The 21,298-nt window shown below is 40.2% G+C and overlaps 1 protein-coding gene across 1 annotated transcript in view; it reads left to right on the top strand.

Moving 5' to 3' along the window:
• The first annotated feature begins 443 nt into the window (after window positions 1–443).
• Window positions 444–21,298, top strand: part of lsamp (limbic system associated membrane protein) — a 193,720-nt gene continuing 172,865 nt past the window's right edge. The window contains exon 1 of the mRNA XM_053321405.1: window positions 444–598. Within this exon, the coding sequence (XP_053177380.1) occupies window positions 444–598 (155 nt within the window). The remainder of the gene's footprint in view (window positions 599–21,298) is intronic.

Below are 21,298 nucleotides of genomic sequence, written 5' to 3'. Positions count from 1 at the left end.
GTTGTCCTGACAACCAATAAGGGGAGCATCACAGTCAGACGGCTGGATAATCTGAGAGGGGGAGAGAGAGAGAGAGAGAGAGAGAGAGAGAGAGAGAGAGCGAGCGAGGGAGAGGGGGCAGAGGAGGGGAGGGGGGTGATTTTCCCAGACTCTGAGCAGAAGCCTGCCTCTCTCAATCGCCGTTGCTGGCTGTGCCGTCCTGTACGCGGGGAGCATTACGCATCAGTGGACTATAGTGCGAGGGCCCCGCGCAACACTGCACGTTTTCGCCCCTAAAAAGTATTTTAGGAAAGTCTTATCACCCATCCATCCCGGGCTGTTTTGGACTTATAGGCATCCCGCGGTTTTTTTTTTTTCGAGAAGTCTGGACAAGTACTCTCCTACCTCCGTTCCTTTTACCCTTGGATCTATAGCTCCCGAAACGCGCGCTCCTGTGCTTCAAAATGCAAGTCGGACGTAAATCGTGTTGGAGGCAGTTGCAGGCTTCTTTTTTCAGACTGCTATGTCTTATCCCCACAGGATTCCCCGTCCGGAGTGTGGATATGCAGCGGGCAACCGACAACATCACCGTTCGCCAGGGCGACACAGCGATTATAAGGTAAGACTCATCTTCCAACTTTCCTCTCCTCCCCGTGTCCCTTCGGATGCACAGGCAGCATCTTCCCCAGCCACCAGGCAGCTGCATGCTCCCAAAGCTCATCAGATGACTATTTATTGTAATGATTTGGATGTTGCACAATCATTTTAAGACGATTTCGCCTTGATTTCATTGCAGATAAGTTATAGCCTACCTACTGACCCCATATTATAGAGAAGTAAACAGAGATGGGAAAATGTTTAGGTTCCCAACTTTTACCTCATCAACATTATGATAATCCTTACACTATGTCTATAATATCAGTTTAAGGCTCGTGTCGTCATTGAATTTATAATTAACTAATGTGATCTCCTCATTCATACGCTGACCTGAATAATATAGTTTTGCAGTGATATGACACCCTGTTTTTAGGGGATTTACGTGGCTAGACAGCTCTAACGCCTGCGCTCACATGACGCACAGAGGACCAGTGGTCACCGATGCTCCTCTTTACTTAAGTGAAAAACCTCATGATAAGCCGAAGTGCGTCACGTTGTCCGCAGGTGATGTGTGTGCATTACTGGCAAGGACAAGGTATTGTAGATACAGATGAATGAGATGATGCGAGGAAAAAGTGCGCAGTCTTCTTTAGATGTACGACTGGCTGTGGGGGGCTTAATTATTACGCGCAACTATATCCTTATTAATATTAAGCTTCAGTCTCCAAATGCAGTTTTGTCTGTCAGGTAGGGTCAGTTTTTGCGTCTGTAATAGCCTTATAGCTCACTTAATCACTTACTAGACAATGCAAGCTGCCAAACTCTGTGGTATTGTGATACTGCTTACTGCTGGGCAGATGTCAGTGACCACGTGATTTGAGCCATGTGTTTTTGTCAGGCTATAGAATGCAAGAGGATTTAGATTCTGTGCTTCTTTTTTTGGTAAACAAAGCCCCAGTTCCCTTCCACCACCACCCCCTCTACCCCCTCCACAGAACTGGATATAGGGAAGTCCAGAGGTATAATAGGCTGCACACAGAACACTCAATCACATTGATTTTTTTCTCTTCCTCGCTCTACACTCTGTCCTCTCTCCACTTTCACGCTGTATTTACAGTACCACCACCCCAGTCTCGCCTAATGAGTGCAAGAATATAGAATGCAATTAGGCCTATAGGATAGTTAGACCTTTAACACAGTCTGTCAGGCACAGACACACAAATAGACACGCAGGCAGATTTCCTCACACGCACACACGCTCACACACAAACATTCACGCATGCAGAAATAAATCCCTTTAATGGATTCCTTCTTGCGTACAGGTGCCATCCATTCAGGTACCTGCTGATCAAATTAGTCAATTGACTGAGTTACTGGTGAACTCACCAGGAGGGTCACAGCTATTTGTTTCACTTTCCAAATCCAATTGAGTAGGTCTTTGCTATATTCAGCCGTTTAGTTACCCAGCCTGTCTGTTTTCCTTGAAAGGTGATGGCAGGCTTTGCACTCAGCCAGGGCCAAATTAGATTCTCCTTTCCAAGAAAACACTTGCATCCCAAGTCCACTGTTTTACCATTATGTCTGATAAATGATCCCTGAATAATTGTCTGCAGTAATCACTCACGAAGTGTCCCAATTAATTCAGTGTTTATAATGCATTTTGATGGCATTAGTGATCAGTCTTATAGTTTTGGTCAGTCATGCAACGATAAACTGCAACTCAGACCCCTGTGGCTCCATTGAAAAACACAACCATTTTTCACACCCAGTTTCCACCTGACAAATTGGATACGAGAGGGGGGGAGGAGAAGAAAAAAAGCGTAGCAGAAAAAAAAACAAGAGGGCTAAAATGTGTGAACTTTGAGCAGGGGTGGGAGGCCGTCGGCTAGTAATTTGTCGAGCAACACAGTGTATCTGATTCCATAAGCTGGGTTTTTGTGAAGGCTGAGGGGATATTGGTGACCTGGGGGCGTAATATAGCCTATGCTCCTTTAGTGGAGCCTGTGGCTGCAGTCGTGACATTCATGGCACAAGAAGAAGAAAGACGCTAGAGTAGAGAAACAGTATGTGGCCAAACAACCACTGTGACAGAACACACAGCAGCAGGCCACGCCACTGAAATAAGAAAAGGACATTTATTTTTACCAGGGGCTCAAAACTGTGTCATGCTGAATAAATAAGCAAACAAAGTCCCTCTTCAAGCTTAAAATGCTCAGATATGCAGCACTATGTTGGCTCACTGTGAAAACTGTTGTCAAAGATCTATATTTAATCTTTACAATGGCTCTAAAGTAATTGATGCTATGAGAATATTTAATGCTTTACTTAATATTGGTGTGGTACATTTTAAAAGCACGTTTAAAGGGTACGTTATTCATTACATACAGAGACACAATACTTCATATTGTGACACAGTGCTGTGCTAGCAGGAATCTCATTCTCTCTCCGACTCTATCAAAAGTCAGCATAAACCAAATATTGACACCAACTGTTTGTGCCTATAGGGAACAGCGGGGCATCTAAACAGATCTTTTACTAGCGTGTGTACTATCACACTAGACTGAAATTCAGTGTTAGTCTGTTTTCCTTTAAGTCAGCTTCAGTTGTAAAGATTTAGCTATACACTTAACCTTTGAACTCCTTTGCCTAAACCGGTCATCAAAGGGTTAATCTGGAAGAGATTACTCGCTTGAAGGCGGCCAGTATGTTCGACTGGCTTAGATAAACATTTTCACACCATCATTTGCAGCGGGAAGTTAATTACAGCTCATCTTGTGTACACTGGGTTGTAATATAGGTTGCTGGGATTCCTATATGGTCATTAGTAACATTATTTTCTCTGAACTAACCAAGTCAGCATGTCGAGTCCATGGGTCTTCTAATATTTTAATGATCTGGTGGTTCTTTGCTTAGTTCAAAGATTACAGACTGTCTGGGTTTTACATTTGTCCTCAAGCTGTCTTCTTGCACTTAAGGGCGGGGTGGGGGGGCTTTCTGATAATTTGTGTCTGCTTGAAGTAACATTTGCCCCCTTTAAAGGCATGACCACAAGTCCCCAGCATGATAAATCTAAGCCTGTATCCCAGCAGTTGGGTTTCAGACCTATAAGATTTAGGTCATTGAAAAACACAATTTGTCAGAACCCCCTTCCATGGTGACTTAGCCTCTTTTGTTTTTTTTTTATTTTTTATTTTATTTTAAAATTTTACGAGTATGATGCCAACAAATGAAACCAATCCCCTGGCATCCTCGGTGAGTCACAATATGAATCTGAGGAGATAGAAAAAGAAAGTTGCACCCCACCCCCCCACATTCCTCCTAGTCATTTCTGTGTCACAATAGTTTACTTTTTAATTGCTTTTTTGATTCTCTCACTAAGCAGTGGCCTTAAGGGGAAGGTTGCAATGTCAGACAAAGCTCTGATAATTGACAATTGCTTATAAAAGCATTAATGACACAGCCTGTGTGATTGCTCTCCTCTGGGTCAATTATCTATGATTTGACAATACACTCTGCCTGCCTTGTTACTTTCAGGGAAGATGATTCTGCACTTGTTCTTTGCCCCAGAGGATCTTTGTCAAAATTTACCCCAGAACTCTGCCTTTAATTTGAGTCAGCCAGATATTATGTATGTGAATTCTGCTAGAGGCTCAGACATGATGATAGCCTAATTTGAGTTCTAATACAATTCGCGCTGCCTTTGTGAATTGTTTTATTTTCTTTTGCATTATTAAAACTTCAACTATTGAACTCTGATAGCTGATGCATCTTTGAGTGCTGTGTGTGCATTAGCCACACACCAAAGAACAGCATTTTTCCAACATAGGAATGAAGACTTTCTTTTCTGTAATAGAGTAATTAATACAGTTTATCAATCCAGCAACACATGCAAGCCAGTTTGTGAAGATTGCAATAAAAAATGAAATATATTAGAACCAATGTTGAGAGGCTATAAAATCAAAACAAAGTATACTTATTTTAACTTGATTATCACTCTTTTATCAAGCTGTATAAACCAGTGTCATGATGTTATTAGTAATGATAAAAACATCTCAAATTTACAGACATTTCCAATCATGGTTACAGTGATGATGGCAGGATATAGCATGTAAAAGCATCTTTTTAAATAAATTCATAAAAACAGATTAGAAACTGCTATAATGGCATTGCAGGATTCATATTGTGCCCTTTCCATTATTATAGCCAGTTGTCTCTTCTGGCTTTGAATCTTCTATTTTGAAATTGTAAATGTATTAGATTTGTCATTCACTTAGAAAATAAGAACTTTCGGAAAACAATTTAGTCCATCTGCTCAGCCCAGCATCCCAAATTATGTTGGACAAATGTGCAGTGGTCTAATGCCAACGTTCAGATCCAATACAGCAAGTGTTGTGGCCCTTATTTAGCGTAAGCAAAGATGTCGAGGTTGACACTAATAGAAAACACTGTCATAAATCATTAAAGTCGATATGAAAACATGGCCACATCCATGCACGCATGATGTTTATTTCCACCACTTTTACATAGAACAGATCTGTAATCAACATTTCCTGCTGTCACGTTAAATTATGGCGGAAGTGCAGTGCAGGTATTCATTTTCACAGACACTACAAAGCTTTGGTAAATTGATACTGTGGACAATACAAATCAGGTCCGAGTGGACTGAGGAAAATGGAGGGAAAACAGATCAATTTCTGGATTTCCACACAGAAGGCAACAGTGCAACATAATTTGGGATGTCCATTCCCCAGGGGGTCTCTACAGCTCATCAGATCTGAGTGCTGGCTTTTTTTTTTTTTCTTTTTTTTTTTACAGTTTGGAGCCTCCCTAGGCATATCTCAGTCCCTCTATCTCTTCATCTCCCTCCCCCAAATCTCCCCCTCTCTTTTTTTCCCCTCTGTGCCAGCACTGAAGTGTCCAGCTGTGCTGTCTTAACCTGTTTCACAGCATGAACATGAAGTCAGACGAGAGAAAAGGGGGGAAAAAAGAGGAACTGAGGACTGAACAGAAAAAAGAAGGAAAGACTGACGGCCAAAGAGCACTTACCAAGGAAGAGTTACACAAATAGAGGGATGAGCGAGGCGGATGATGGGGAGAAATAGGGTGGGAGGGAGGGGGAGGGCAGGGACACAGTATTAGTACAATCAGCACATAATCCCTTCTGTTCCAGCCTGGGCCGACGTAGGATTTTCAAATCAATTTCATTTCCACTCATGATGCTACAGTGGGGGAGCTGAGTGGCTGCCAGTTGGGTCATTATCGTCTTGTCCCCATTTTGGCGATGGGACAGAGCAGAGGTGAGGGGAAAGCTTCAGGGGCACGGGGACATTGGTTTCGGTTGATATTTTGCCAAGTCAGCAAAGTTTTACGAAGTCTTCTGGAACAGCTTGAAGTCATCAGAAGTTCCAGAGGCTTTCATCTTGGTCAGTAGGATCTGAATAAACGGCCTGCAGAGACAGAGCCAAGTCTTTTGACACGGCAGATGAACAGAGTTCAGACTCTCATCTGAAAACTCACAGTCCAGTCCAGTTCAGTGGGCTGTCTGAGCTTCTTTCAAAGGCCCCCAACCAGATATGCTTTCAGCCTGTAGTTTGATGTTTGGTAGCTCATCCTCTGAAAACATACCAGGACTCTCTCAGCTCTTCATTATGTGCTTTCAACGTGTTTTTTTGTGTGAATAACTCAATAAGAGGAGCCTTTTTTGATACAACTGAATATTAAAGCAATGCTTCCCCCTAAAAGCAATTCCACTCCATTTCCCTCTTTACCTAGGCTTTTGTTGGGCAGACCAGACTGTCTCTTAAGTGCATGTTTAAACTACTCAGCAATTTCTCACAGCCTCTGGCTACCTATGGACGAAGCCAGTGGAAGTAGAGTGGAAGAGTATTCTCATTGCTATCAGAACATTAAAACATCAGTATTACAGAGATATAGTAATAGTAGGGCTGGGCGATATGTTTGAAATATTTATCAAAATAAAATGTTTCAGTCGATAACCATTCAACCAATCATTTTTGGTAATTTTTGAATTATCTGCACTGTCTCCACACTGTTTTCACGTTGTTTCAGTTGTTGTGTCACATAGCAATGGTTGGGTGTTTGAATGTCACTCATAGCACACGCCATTATCAAGGGATATGATTGGCTATCTATGAGCCAGGGAGGGAGCACAGTGCATTTAATGTATTCAAGTGAAACTATCAAACATTCTATTGAACAGGCTAAAGATGTAGTATTAAAAATGATAAAGAGGGCAAAGAGCATATTTCAAGTAATTATAACTTATAACTTAATGCACTGCTGTGTAGAATATAGCAACACTTTGGGTATGTCTTTCTTACTGTACTGTGCAAATATGTTCTACTCTTCACTCAAGCTTTATCACTGTAATGAAGCTTTCATCTTTCAGAGGTTCAGCGCCATTACTTGTGTTGCATCATGATTAATTACAAAATCAGCACAGCTCTTTACTGGAAGGTTCAATCTTGACTGCTATTAACCAGCCGTTTTGCAGAAATTTAGATGTTATGTAGAACTGAAGAGAACAAAGCAGGAATTTGAATTCAAATTTTTAATCCACAAGGAGCCCTGTGTCAGCCCTGAAAGGGCATATGAATAAAATGAATGTGCCCAATCTGAAGTCAGGTCAGCTGCAACTCTGAAAGCAGGTTAAACACATTTCAATCTATCAGTCAGTCAGGATGAATTCAAATTAAAGCTGCAGCATGTGGGTTTGAGCTGTGATGACTCCCGTCCCTGCAGCTGCAAATCCACATGGCTTTGACGCAGATTAGAGGCCTTCAGTAAGTATAGTCCTGGATTAGCACACTCATTGTTTACCTCCCATCTCTACCAAGATCAGCAAAAAAATCTGCTTACTGACCCAGTGACACTTGCTGTACATCTAGATGGCATATACTTTTCTTTACTGTCACCAGTGAAGCAAAGTATTATGTTTAGCAATGATGGATTGGTTTGGATGATAGTTTTCACTGTGAATGACCTAGACAACAAATTGCACCTACTTTACAAGCAAAACAGGAAAAAATGCCATATGACAGGATAATAAGAGCTCTATGAATGTGTGTGATGGCACAGTTAACTCTTGGTGCCATATCATTCAAAGTTATATGACATCTCCTTTAGTATTTTGAAATGCTGTATGTGATGTGAGGTAAGTTTTCACAGTTTGAATCATGAATCATGACTTCAACATTATAGTGTTGAGTTGTCTTGATTGTCTTATCATTGTCTGCCCCTTGGGCCACTAGAGAGCAGCACATATGTAGCACATTTGCACATTCATTGACAGTTTAGTTGTTTATTGTTCATCATTCTACATTTAGCTTTAAATGGAGTTGGTGAGTCATGAATTATAAGTCACTTATTAATTATTGCTTTATTCTATTAAGTGTCTAATTGCAATGACTTTTAATTGACATTTTAAGAAATATTCATTTGCTTTCCAATAAATAAACAAATGCTTTTAACATTAAATGTACTCTTGGATACTTGGAAAAAAAGATGTTTTTTTTCCATGAATATGCAAAATAATTGACCGACAACAAACCTACAGTACACAAGCAAGCCTGGTGAAAGCCTGCAGGCACACTGTTGTACCAGCAGTGATCACTTACCTTCATGTATTAATTACCCTGCATGGTCAGCTCTCAAACACAGATGCTGCTCTTATTGCGTTTGCTTTGCACAGACTGATGACACACTGTCATGAGACATCCATTATATTTAGTGGGTTACAGTCCCCCGACCTAATTGCTTAACAGTAACGTGAACGCCGTCATTCAATAGCATCACCTGCCAAGCTGAGCCCCGTTTCAGTGTAGAAGTCAAGTGCCAATAATCAGAGTCATCAACACAATAAAGGTACAGAATGGAAAACCCCCTGTTAACGTTCCTCATACATCATTATTTGTCAGACCATGAAGAATAGTCTGCACTGAATAACAAAGGAGCTGTCAAAGAATTACAGTGTGCTATTTTTTCATAACAAGGCAAGCGTCAAAATGCCAGAATATAGGCTTATCAGCAGTTTGACCACTTTCAATATGGTACACTGCAGTGACCTCCTAAAGCAACATTACAGTCAAAGTTATGTACCATATACCATATGTCACCACCCACAATGCTAAGTGAGCTACACTTTGTCACAGTCGCATACAAAGTTCATTTGTAGCAGAAGAATAGTGGTAGTAGGTGTAGTGTACACATTCTGCACTGTTATGATAAGCAATAGCATTTTGTGACAATGAACCTCTTTATTTGACAACTGTCATTGTTATTCACTGTAATGTCATGTCATTGTTTGTTCCTATATGTTGAATGTAGGCAGTGTTATTTATCAGAAGATTTACTTGCAGAAAAACTCTCCCATTGCTATTCATCACCAAGGTTTTTTTTTTCTAAGGATAATGCATAGTGACATTTTTATTATCACCAGGAAGATCTATTCAAGTGGTTTGTTGTCATCTTTAATGCAGAATATGTTGATTCTATTCAAATTAAGCATTAAATAGCTGAGTGGTCTTTGAATTGTATAATTCTACATCTTGGTACAGGCATGTGTGTATTATTTATTTATGTTTCTATTTATTTATGCATTTAGTGTAAATTAAGTGAAACCAGAACAGCAAACACTTGAACACACGATTAGTTGGACTGTGAAATTTATAGCGGACGTTTTTGAAGATTGCGAAAGATTGAAAGAGACGGAAAAGAAGGCAAAGGAAACATGAAATATGATGATGTTGGAGGATAAATTGGATTAATTCCATCACTGCAAATGACTTTGTAAGATGTTAGCAAGCAAGGGGAACACAGTTTGAATGTGTTTTCTAGACATGATGTAAGCTTTAATAGAAACATGTTTTGTCTGCAGTATCCTATTGAGTTTTACTTCCCACTCCAAAAGAACCAGAGATACGAAGCAGTAAAGGTGCAAGAGATGAATTAGTGTCTCTCTCTTGAGCATTTGGCATTTCAGGAAATGGAGATGAATCCATGGCCTACTTGCTCTGTGTTCCCCTCTGACTTATACAGCATAAATGTGTCAGGTGTAAAAAAAAAAAAAAAAAGAAAGGAAAAAAAGTTTGGAATACTTTTTCAGTTCACACAGCACAGGCTTGTTAGATTGATCTTTTCAGCATGTGCACTGACAAATGAAAAAAAAGAGGAAAACAAAATCAGTGTTGCTTGTCTGTAGCCATTAGTTATACCCATTCAATTCAATTTAATCCTCGACCCAATGGAGTAACATTGTTTTCAATTACTAAAATCTCACTTGTATCTAGACATGGTGTACGATTACTTCCAATTAAATCAGGCTCCCTAGTGAGTAGTCCAGGTATTGATTACTGAAAGCCTCCCCATTCATAACCTTCCTTTACTTAAAAAAAAACCCCGCAATACTGACCCTTTACAAAGCCTTATTGTCAGCTGACACCTATGGGCTCATAGAGAACTCGGTCTGACCCAGTAGTACACAGCCTGCCTGACTCATTCATTATTACCTGATGTTCACAAGTTAAACTTAATTATCTGTAGCAGTGTGGTGCTCTCGCATTTAAAAAAGGTGTCTGTGGGAAAGCGCTCTCAACACCTAAGGCCAAGGGGTGACATTTGCCAGCACATCAGTGAAAGAGGAGAAAATCAAATCTTTAAAATGAAGTGGTGGTTGATAACCTTCAGGGTGTGTGGTTGTTTTTTTGTTTAGATTTTTGGTATTTTTGCTGTTTTGTAAAATTCTGCTGAAATTAAATCTAGTATGAAGTCACTGCTCTGTGTTGTTTTTGCTTTGCAGATTCATACTGTTTTTTAAGAGTAAAATAAGCATCTATGTGCTTGGAAAGTTAATTTAAGTTCTGTTAACTTTTCAATTTCCTTAATTATTGCAGCCCCTAAAATTCGGGACTTTGCAGACATTTGCATCTCATTGCTTTGTTACACAGCACTGGAGGACTTAATGCAATGTGGTATGCCTGAAGTAAACATTGTACCCAAAGACTAGGAACAGGTGGCCAAGTACAAATACACAGTCCCTTGGAGAGATGGCAGTAACAGCCTTCCTTTGTGTCTTCAAAGAGAGAGGAAACAAAGGAAGGAAACCGCTCAAGCTATTTAACCACAGCTCAGTTCAGATTCTTATAAGCCATTGCTCAAAAATAATGTCTGTTTTATTTAATGAGGGCATTTACATTCAGTAGTATCCCTGCAACAAAGACTAGAAAAAATAAATCATATAGAGGAGAAGATGGTGTTGTGTGATGTGATGTTTGGGATGAGGAGAAGAATGGAGAGTTTCGGTGTTTATACGTGTGCATTGGTATGCTCGGTGTGTTTGGATGTGTGTCCGTTTTCTCATGTTTGTGTGTGTGTTTAGCACTGACCGTGAGTGAGTATGTGAGAAGCCCACTGTACCAGGGTTAAAAGGATTAGAAACCTCTATGGTTATCCAATCAGCTGTGACAGAATACACCAAAAAGGGCTAGAGGACACACTCCACACTAGAAGGCTGTTTTCACATTCATCTGCTGGCACACACACATTGAGAATGATCTTTACAGTGAAGTAGGAAACATCTTGTGTCATTTTTTTATTTGGGAGGAGGAGTACATGTCATTTTCAGGATTTCAACATAATGGATAAACCATATCAGGCACACATACGCTCAAGCAGATCATGTCAAAGTCAAGTCTAAAGCTATGTTCAGGAATGAGGTGATTATTTCCATGTGTTTTAAACTCTCCACTATGCTCTCTGCATAATGAATACAAACAGAAATCTCATTAGAATAGTTCTCAATACCATTTTCTTTTCATCACTTTAATTGTAATATTCTCAAGGCATCTTATAGCACAGAATAGGGTTCTGATTCAGTAAAAACCAAATAACCTCTCACTGTCACTCTATAATACCTTTTTTTCTGTTAGGATTGACTCACAGTAGCTGCACTCGTCCAAGTCTTAGACACAAATCCCTTCTATTTTTATTCAGATTCAGACTGAGGCCAACATTCACTAACGACTTCTGCCAAAGTGACAACATAGGGATAGGTATGCTATTCACTGACTCTACACACTGAGAGGAAAGTGTTGGTGCCTGTCAAAGACTTGCAAACAGTATAGCATGCAAATCTCATTATTTTGACAACGTAACATTCAGGTGATGCCATTCAGCTCCCCGACTTCCCCTGAATTACTGTAACATGTCACTCATGGTGGCATGGAGGCATTGGGCCAATTCCACAAAAGGATTGTGCAGTTTTTTCAGCCACTAAACCTGTGCAAATGAGACAAAAGGTGGCGTGTAATTCACAAAACACCCCAAAACTGTGCTGCCAAGCAAAAAGTGTCATGGTGCGCCTGTTCCATTTGCATGTATGTAAATGAGGTAATATTCATACATTCGGCACAAAATTGGCCCCTTTTTTGTAAGTAAGCCTTGTTGCAAAAAAGTCCAATTCACAAAGACCGGGGCTACCTGCCACATGCAATTAGAGTGATGTCAATAGCAGGGCACACGATTAGCACCAGCCACCAGCCAAAAAATAACAATGGTAATCAATTGAGTGGCTGGTAAAATTTGAACATTCACTACAAAAGCTTACTTTGAACCGTGGTTATTAGTGTCTTCAGATAGTTGGGTTACCTCCATATACACTCACTCCTCTCTCTCTCTGCAAAACTTTATGCTTGTGTGGCATTAGATGATATTAAATTGATACCAAATGATATTAAGGATGCAATCTACAGTCAGACATGGGGGGGATCAAGTGAGGTTGTGGGCTTATCTCGGATTTAAAAATAAAAATAACAGCACTGATGGAGCTCAGGATTCATCCATATAGTAAAGGGCTGCTTTATTGCAAAAATTCACCATATAAACCTGGAACACACAACAAAACACACAACATTAATTGCTGTTAGATCCTGACTGATCTGGTATTCATAAAGTTATTGCTGTTGTGCCATGTGTATAAATGCACACAGCCTCTTCCACAGTTTGGAGACACACTTATACTTATCATTTCAGCTGCTGTATGATGCTGCATTAGGGATGAATGGCCATACCTTTGATGTGGATATATAGGCCTAAGGAAACATAGGGCTTAATTTTGATGGGAGGAACATTTCTTAGAAATGGGGGGACATAGGGCTGTGGGAACATAGGGCTGACCCCAGATTGGATGCTTAATCTTGACATTTTAGAACTGCATGAGTCACATTAATAACTGTATTACTACATTTACTACAAGAGAAGTAAAAGAAGCAAAATACATGAGAGTTTATTTGTGATGGTGGAGAGCTGTGTGTGTGTGTACTTCTGTCAATTAAAGACGTGCAACTTGATGCTTTTGTGCCCTCTGCAGTTTTCATTATGGACCAATCTGTGTGCTGAAATGTAGAGAAAAGCCTGACATAGAAAAAGATCTGCTCAGTCAAGATGCAAAACAAGAGCAAATTGCAAAACTTTATGGGCGTGTTTGCACCGTCATATCATTAACACAAAAGCTTTTGTGAATAGGAACGTAAAACGGAGCAAATAGAGAACAGAAATGCAACAGAATTCACAGTGCCATGAGTGGGCATAGTCCATTCTTTGTAGATCGGAACCATTGTGGGAAGGGTTCAGCAGTATAGAATGGCTGGTGTCAGGCAAGGAAAGGAAAGGGTTTTTTCCAGTGTTGGGTGTAATGCATTACAATGTAACGCATTACTGTAATCACATTACATTTACATGTAACACAGTAATGTAACGTGTTACAGTGTCTACAGTCAGTAATCACATTACAATTACTAAACAAAGACATGTGGTGTTACTTGTGTTACATTAGTTATTCAATTGTTATGTAAATACAAACAAAAAATAATAATCAAAGGTGTGTTTCATGCATGCTTGCAGCACAACTGCCTGACCTCTCATGCTAACACGAAGCAAATAGAATAACACCTACAGACCTGCAGTGATACCCAGGCTTAGTGCAGACCCCAACCAAGCAGCCAAAGCTTGCGTGTTGCTTGTCAATCTCCGTCTTTCAGAAATAAACTCAGCAAAGTACCGATAATAGTGAACAGACAGCTGTCAATAGACAGTAGAACTTTGGTGAGCTATCTGGACTGCTGTTATGTTGGGATGGAAACACCATCTAGTGCACTAATGTAGAGGCTCTTCAGCCGGGTCAGTCTGGTGATGACTCAGAGGAGAAACAGGTTGCCAATATACTGTATGATTTTGAGGCAGTTATTATTTGTACAACATGGTGTTATGATGGTCATGACTCATATTATTTTATCTGTTGATTTATTATTTTGACACATCACCGGCGTTGCTAAGGAGTAACGCAAAAGTAATACAACTAGTAGTGGAATTACTTTCCACAAGGAGTAATTAGGTAATGCATTACTTTAAAATAAAAGAAATGAGTAATGTGTAATAGGCTATATTACATTTTTTGAGTAACTTCCCCAACACTGTTTTTTTCATCCATCAACACTCCCGATGCAAATGGTTCCTTTGGGCTCTCTTTGCTTTATTGGCCTTTACGTGTTGTGCTCATAACTGGTCATAAAAGCAACCGTTTTTAGAAAATATGACAAAAAACAAAATCTTACCTCAAGCAGCTGAGTCAGAATATATGAATATATGCAGAATATATGTATATCCCCCATGCTGTGCTGTCTCAGTGAATTTGCTCCTGAGGTTCTTTTATGATATGCGATTACTTGTCCACCAACTATATGTGTTGTGTTTGTACAACAGCATTCCTAGCTTTGCTGTCAGTATTTCCAAATTGGCCCTCCAGACTCCTGCTGTGCTCTGTGCTTCATGCTCGTCTCACTTCTACTCTTACTCAGTTCATAATTCGTCTCGTCTTTGCCGCTCTTCTCTCTCTCTTATTTTGATGTCTCAATTGTTCGAAACTAAGCTGCTTTAAAAAAATGTAAATCTGTCATGGACAGGACTCAGGGAAATTTTTGCCTCCTCAGAGAATAGCTTTTGGGTAATCAACCAAGACACCTTATTCCTGAAAACTTTTAAATGTGTTTACCTAATACTTTGAGTAAATCTGCTTCTTTATGGTTTCCTCTGCTTCTCTCTTCTTCTAATGACTTTGCATGTATTCAAGCTTTACCTTTCTACTGCAGCTTGAACTTTTAATGGTGAAGTGTGTTTTTTGGTCACGAACTAAATTCCTTTTTTTTTTTTTTTGTTTTTTTTTTTAGAAGTGTTTCAGAGGTCTGAGTTAGGACACATATGCACCAGCTGCGTTTTTCTTTTTAACTCTGCTTTTCTGTTTCTTTCTGAGTGAGCAGAGTGCTTTCCCCCAGGTTGTCTCTCTTTGCTCTTTGTCCTAGACTTTCAGAAACAGTTACGGCCCGTTGCACCATATCTGTGTTGTTTCTTCGACACGTTCTGAAGAGACTCGGTATGAGAAAACCGTTAGCAGAGCGGAGCTTTCCAGAATTATGTCACAGTGGTATTACACAAAGGCAGACTTTGAGTGATGAAAAGTTGAAGATGCAACAAAGAAGTTCCAGGAGTTCCTACAGTTTTCTCCCATGAAACATCTTGCCATTCATTTATCAAAAGCTACTTCTGGAGGTTTTTGAGAGACCCCCCGCCCCCCACCCCAAAAAAAAAAAAAACAAGACTTGAGAATAATGGAGCCATTGCACTATTTCCCCAAGGACATATGATAGACCTACTCCTCACACTCATCTCCATTCTCTGCAGGCTCTCTGGCAGTTTGAAACTGTAGTTATTATCAAGACTTTAACCCTGTGTATGGAAAATTGAGGACGAGCGATAATGGCCATAGTGATGATAATGGCAATAGCGGTGATGAAGACAATAATGGAAATAATGATCATGGTGGTGGTGCAAATTAATTGTCATTTTAGAGAATATTCATATTTAAATTATGGTAATGAACTTTCCCCATTATCATTAGCTGTGGAATTCATTAATGTAATATTTGATTGACTGTGGTGTATTTACATCTTTTTTTTTTTGCACTTAAATGGAATCGCTGCAAACATTTTTATGATTATTTATTTATTTATTTTTCACTAACCATTTACTACAAGATCTATCTCAGCAGCAGGATAGAACAGGAACAAATCCTAGTTCAAGGGTGTCATCCAAAACCTCAATAATGACCCAGCAAATGATGCATTTGTAACCATATGAATCATTTTTGGGGCACATTTGAAAACCTAAAAATGCACATGCAGTAGAAGGTGAGAGGTGTATTGAGTAATTGAGCCTTGATTTATGTTCAATTACTTATTTATTTGCATTTATTTCAGTGTTTCATCAATACTTTAGGATTAGCATATATTCAGTTGCTCTCCTGCTGCCTGTGTGTACCACCATCCTCGGGCCAGTTCCTACTTGCAGGAGTAAAAGTAAAGTATAACTAGCTTGCCTTTAAGCTCTCAGGTTTTGTTGAACTACAAGTCGGCACTATTCTGCAGAATACTTCGGTAACACCTTACCAAAACTTGTGTGGCCTTGTTCCCGCAGTTCAATGTCTAAGAACAATATTCAGTCAAAAATGTCTCATCACTAACCACTAAATGCAGCAACCCACTTAATTTTCATTTCCCCAAGAATCTGTCAGTCACTGGGGCAACGGGGTCGGGTTGGATTGTACCAGCACCGCAAGGAAACCTGCTGAAGGGATCAGTGATGTCAAGTTAAATGGGAATTATTTGATTATAAAACAAAGGGTCTGTGAACCCCAGTGATTCCTTCCTTCACAGTGGCACGACTGTTTTGATTATGTAAGAGCCGTACCACAGAAGAAGTGGAGTGCTTTACACTGTGCCTCCACAATACTTTATTGACAGTAAGACTAAAATATAACAGGAGAAACCTTCATCATTTAGTATGATAGCATGCCACAACCCAAGAACTTGAATTCTCTTTTCCAAGCAGGTTGGAAAAAAACAACACCAAAAAAACACTTATATTTTGAGTAATGTCCTTTAATCTTAAGGAAGTCTATTGATACCATTAGTCTAAAAACAGTTAGACATGGTGCACGATCTACAGCTCCATAATGCCTGACTTATGTCTGATTCAGAGCTGGTTAATCTGGCATATGGAGGGCGGAAAGGGAGTGATAAATGTTGTGTTTGTAAAGTGTGAGGAGAAACAGAGGGAGAGATCACAGGATACAAGAAACAAGACACGCTATCACAGCCGAGACAAAAGAGGCAGAACCTAAGGGACATGTTTCTGAGTGCACGCCTGCTGCTTTCTGACGGTACTGCTGACAAAGAGGTGTGTGTGTGTGTGTGTGTGTGTGTGTGTGTGTGTACAACTGGGCTCGCCGCATATTCCAGACTGGTGTTCGTCTGATTCTGTTTGTGTCGGCGCGCCTATGTTGCACGTCTGTTTTTATCCGATAACAAGACCTTTGTTTGCATTTGAGCTTGAATGCTATTAAAACGTGTGCTTTTTTTTTTTCATGTGCATGCATGTGTTTATATTCACGTGTATAGTGTGCATTAGGGTTTAACAGTGATATAGCATTTGGGGGCTTAAACATGTGTCACTGTCAGAAAGCATAAAGCACAATAAGAAAATAAATCCCATTAGCTACTGGGAAGAGCTAGCAAGTGAGGAAAAGCTTATTTAATGCTGAGGAATAGCCGGTCTCCTCGTTGCCAACATCTGCCAGGTGTCTTGGTTTGGTGACTGACGAACAACCCAAATGCAAGGCTTTTAGAAAACATAATGTATACACTTAACCTTTGTTCCACCTCATTATGGAAAACAAAGAGACATGATGCCAGTTTTGTCTATGACACACAATCTGGCACTTGAAAAGAAATCGCCCTCATATGATTTGGCAAAGAGAGAGTGATGAGAGGCATAGTGAGGAGCGATGTGGGGAGGGCGGGCGAGAGAGAGAAGAAAGAGATTGATCACTGGGTGGGTGGAAATGTCAGTGAGCTCCAGGCTATGCATTTTCCACATGTGGAAGCTGCCATTTGTGCTCTTTTTTTACACTTGTGTCTAATGCTCTCTCTTAGACCTCACAAGCAACCCCGGCGTCTGTTTCCCTCTCCAGATTTATGTTTCGCTCCCTCTTACTTGTTTATACTCACAGTGAGCACCCACTTTTGTTTGGTTTCCGTCACGCATGTAGAGCAGATGATATTCCCAGGGGAACTTATTTTACCTCTCCTTCACTCATTTTTCAACAGATGTCTATATGATTTAGTTGAGTCGAGGACACATATTTCTCCACAGCTTTTTACATGTACATCGCCGGTCCCTTCCTTTCATTCCTAGCACCATCCTCCCTATATTACATTGTGTTACCTCTCCTCTTGTCTCTCCGCTCCTCTCCAATTTTCTCCTATCTGCTTCCTCCAGAGGAGGAACCAATTGACTGGTTTTGTCAAACTCCCATATCCACTGTTCAACAGCAGGATGGGGATAAAAAATTGTTTGCGTTTTCTGCAAATGACTTGTTGTTTCCCTATATATATATATGTGTGTGCATGTGTGTATGTGATTATGTTTGTGTCTGCTCACAGCATATTACTGCGCTTTACCCTCTCATCTAAGCCTCCACCAGGCACGTTAGCTTGCCCACCCAGGAAAGCCAGGATTTGCAGAGAAGGCCATAATTAAAATCAATCATAAGGGAAAGCCACTTCTGAGACACGCAGGAGTTTCAGCCTCCAACGCCCCACTGCTGAGCAGCATGGGAGCCCGCCAATTAAGACCCCTCAGCTCAGCGCTGTATACCCTCGGCTCAGTCACATTGTCGAGGAGGGGATCCTTTGGGCTGCGGCCAACAATCAGCCAGCATGTTCACATATACAGCATGCAGCACACACAGCTGGAAACCCGATGTTTGCTCTCCGCTCAGGCTTGTTTGTTGACAGGATATTCATGGCTTGTGCACTCAGTGGACAGCATGCAGGCCCCGTGTTTCACCTTCAGGAGAACCTGAATTCTTTATGGCATGGGTTCACACACAACACCTTGCACATGTATTGTGTGGAACTGCAATAAAACCAAATGCACATGCAATATCCTCACACATTTATCTAGCACAAAATGGCATTTGCAGTGGCTGTTTTTGGCAGTGCCCCTGTATCCTGGTCTTATTATTAAGTACTATTTTTGCCATGTTTGAGAGTAGAATAATAAATTTATACAGACTTATTTCCTGATTAGTTATTTGCCAACAAGAAGCCTGAATCCAATCTCACAACAAACAAAGCTATTACGCAAGTGTTTCTTGCATCATCTCTTATTTTGGTCCTTCAAAAAGAACTAAATAAGAGGGCACACTCATGCAGAAGATTTCTCCTCTCTACTTTGATTACAAAGCTGGCAGGTTTCAAACAAAAGCTGTTTATGCATTTTCTACTGTGAGATCAGAGCATGCCTGCAGGCCAAGCTTAGTGCCAGATGCACTGGCCCCTGTGACAATCTGCCTATAATCTGATTAATCTCTATCCACACACCGCATCATATGTACTGTATTTGTGCAGTGATATTTCTTGCTAACATGTTTGAGCCTCATTAACTGATTAGAGAGATATTTTAAGCCTGTTACAGGTTTCTAGCATTCAGTTCTGGATGTATGCATGTGCAGGTATGCATGCATTATATTAATGGAGGTGAATTTAGTTACATAATGCTTGTGCGCTGTTCCTTTAAGTATGCGTGGGTGCACATGTTAGTGCATTTGCAAATTCTTTTTTTCGGTGCATGTCTGTGCTACAAAGTGGAAATCCCTCCAAATGGTAACATGTAGGTCAGAGAGACAATCTGACAGTCAAGCAGGCTGGAGCACCATCAGGATAAACAAATAGAGCCAAGTGTGGCGGGCGTTTGGTTTCAGCAAAACCGTGATTGAGGTAAACAAGGTGAGATCAGAGAGGAAACACTTTCATTGACACCCAGTGAGGAGGTGAGTTACCATCGATGGCAGTTTCCAGTTGGCTAATTAAAAAGGGGTTGCTGTATGAGGGTTTTAAATGCTGCCTTCCCAGTCGATAAGCTAAATTCAGGTGGTGGAAGTATTCTCATCACATGAGAAACCCAGGCTAAGATGCCCTGAACATGATGATGGTATTGCATTTGCCCATTCTGTGTGTGTACACCATGTGCCTCAGAGAACGCTCATTGATTTTGTCATTATTGTTTTTTTTCTCAAAACCGAGAGGAGTAAAGGTAGATTATTTCTGTGCTGCAAGCTGTGTTTGTGAGTGGGACAGTGCATGTGTTTTGTGTTCTCATATGTCCCCTGTGGTATGCATTGGAGAGTGGAGAAAGAGAGCAAAACAGTATCTTGGTCATTAGTACAGCAACAAGTTCCTGGACTTAATTCCTAGCAGTGGTTGGTCCTGTGCTGTGCTGTGATGTCTGTGTGTTTGATTGATTTATCTCTAATTTCCCCTTATGGCAGGATGGCTGCAACTCCCATTACTGGACTGTATACAGAACTGTGCATTGTATGTGTGAATTAATGAATAATAATAACCGTTATTGTATTGTATTATTGAGTCTATAGCTGTGGTAAACCTATGAGATCACACTGTTTGAAGTGTCTTTGTTGGAGGGACTGGGTGTGACTGTGAGTGCATCACTATTTATGGATATACCTTTATAAATCAACCCTTGGGAATAGCCTTCGCCCCACACATTGTTTTAACCCTTCCTTTGATTAAATGTGTCTTTTAATCAGGGCTTGTCAAAGGTAGCTTGATAACACATTAAAGCATCGTACTTTAACAACATTAAAAATAATAATGCTGTTAATGCAGGTTAGGAATTAGAGTAAAAAAAAATATTAGGGTCAGAGCTAATCAGAGGTAGGGAAAGGGCAGAATACTGCTTCACACCACTCTAGTCACTGTACAGTATATTCTTTGAATTGGTCAATGATGGTGAAACGCCTCTTGAATGGGAACTTCCATTTCAAACATTTCCAGATGGCCTTCTAAGATCAGCCCAAGCAATCATGGCAGATGGATGCCCAGCTAGAGCCCAGTCCTGCACGAGGTTTCTTCCCATTAAATGGGAGGTTTTCTTTGCTGCTGTCCCTACTGTAAGTGCTTCCTCATGTGGGAATGTTGGATCTCTTTAAATTAAGTGCCTGGAGATAACTTTAATTAAATTGAATTGAATCAATAAAACTATGGCTTTGTACAGTTATTATCAGACAGAGTTTAGTTATCATCAGAGTGCATATAGCCTATAATATTACACGCAAGCCAAGCTCACAATTAATGGCAACAGCATTAGCCCTGGTAATATGGAAAAGACTGCAATCGATTCAATGGAAAGAAGTAGTGGTATGAGACTACCTTTCTTATTTGTGCTATCTGTTTTACAATCAAAATCCAATTTAGTGTTTTCTGTGTTCAGTATTGCACAGCCATACTGTGTGAGTGAACTGAACTGAACTGAAGATATTTTTAATTAATGTTCCAGTTACCTCAACTTGATTAGTACATTTGTATGAAGCTTCTCCTGTCCACTTTTCTAAATATAACCTTACTGCACTTAAAAATCGTTCACTGGGGGAACATTTCAAGAGATTAAAATATTCAATAAATGTGCAATTAATCATGATTAACTACATAAATTCATGTGATTAATCAAGATTACATTTTTTAATTGCTTGACAGTTTTGACAAAAAAAAAAAAAAACTCATCCCAACAAAAA

Source organism: Scomber japonicus, chromosome 6, assembly GCF_027409825.1.
Source record: "Scomber japonicus isolate fScoJap1 chromosome 6, fScoJap1.pri, whole genome shotgun sequence".
Classification (NCBI taxonomy): Eukaryota; Metazoa; Chordata; class Actinopteri; order Scombriformes; family Scombridae; genus Scomber; species Scomber japonicus.
This window is presented reverse-complemented; position numbering and strand designations above follow the sequence as displayed.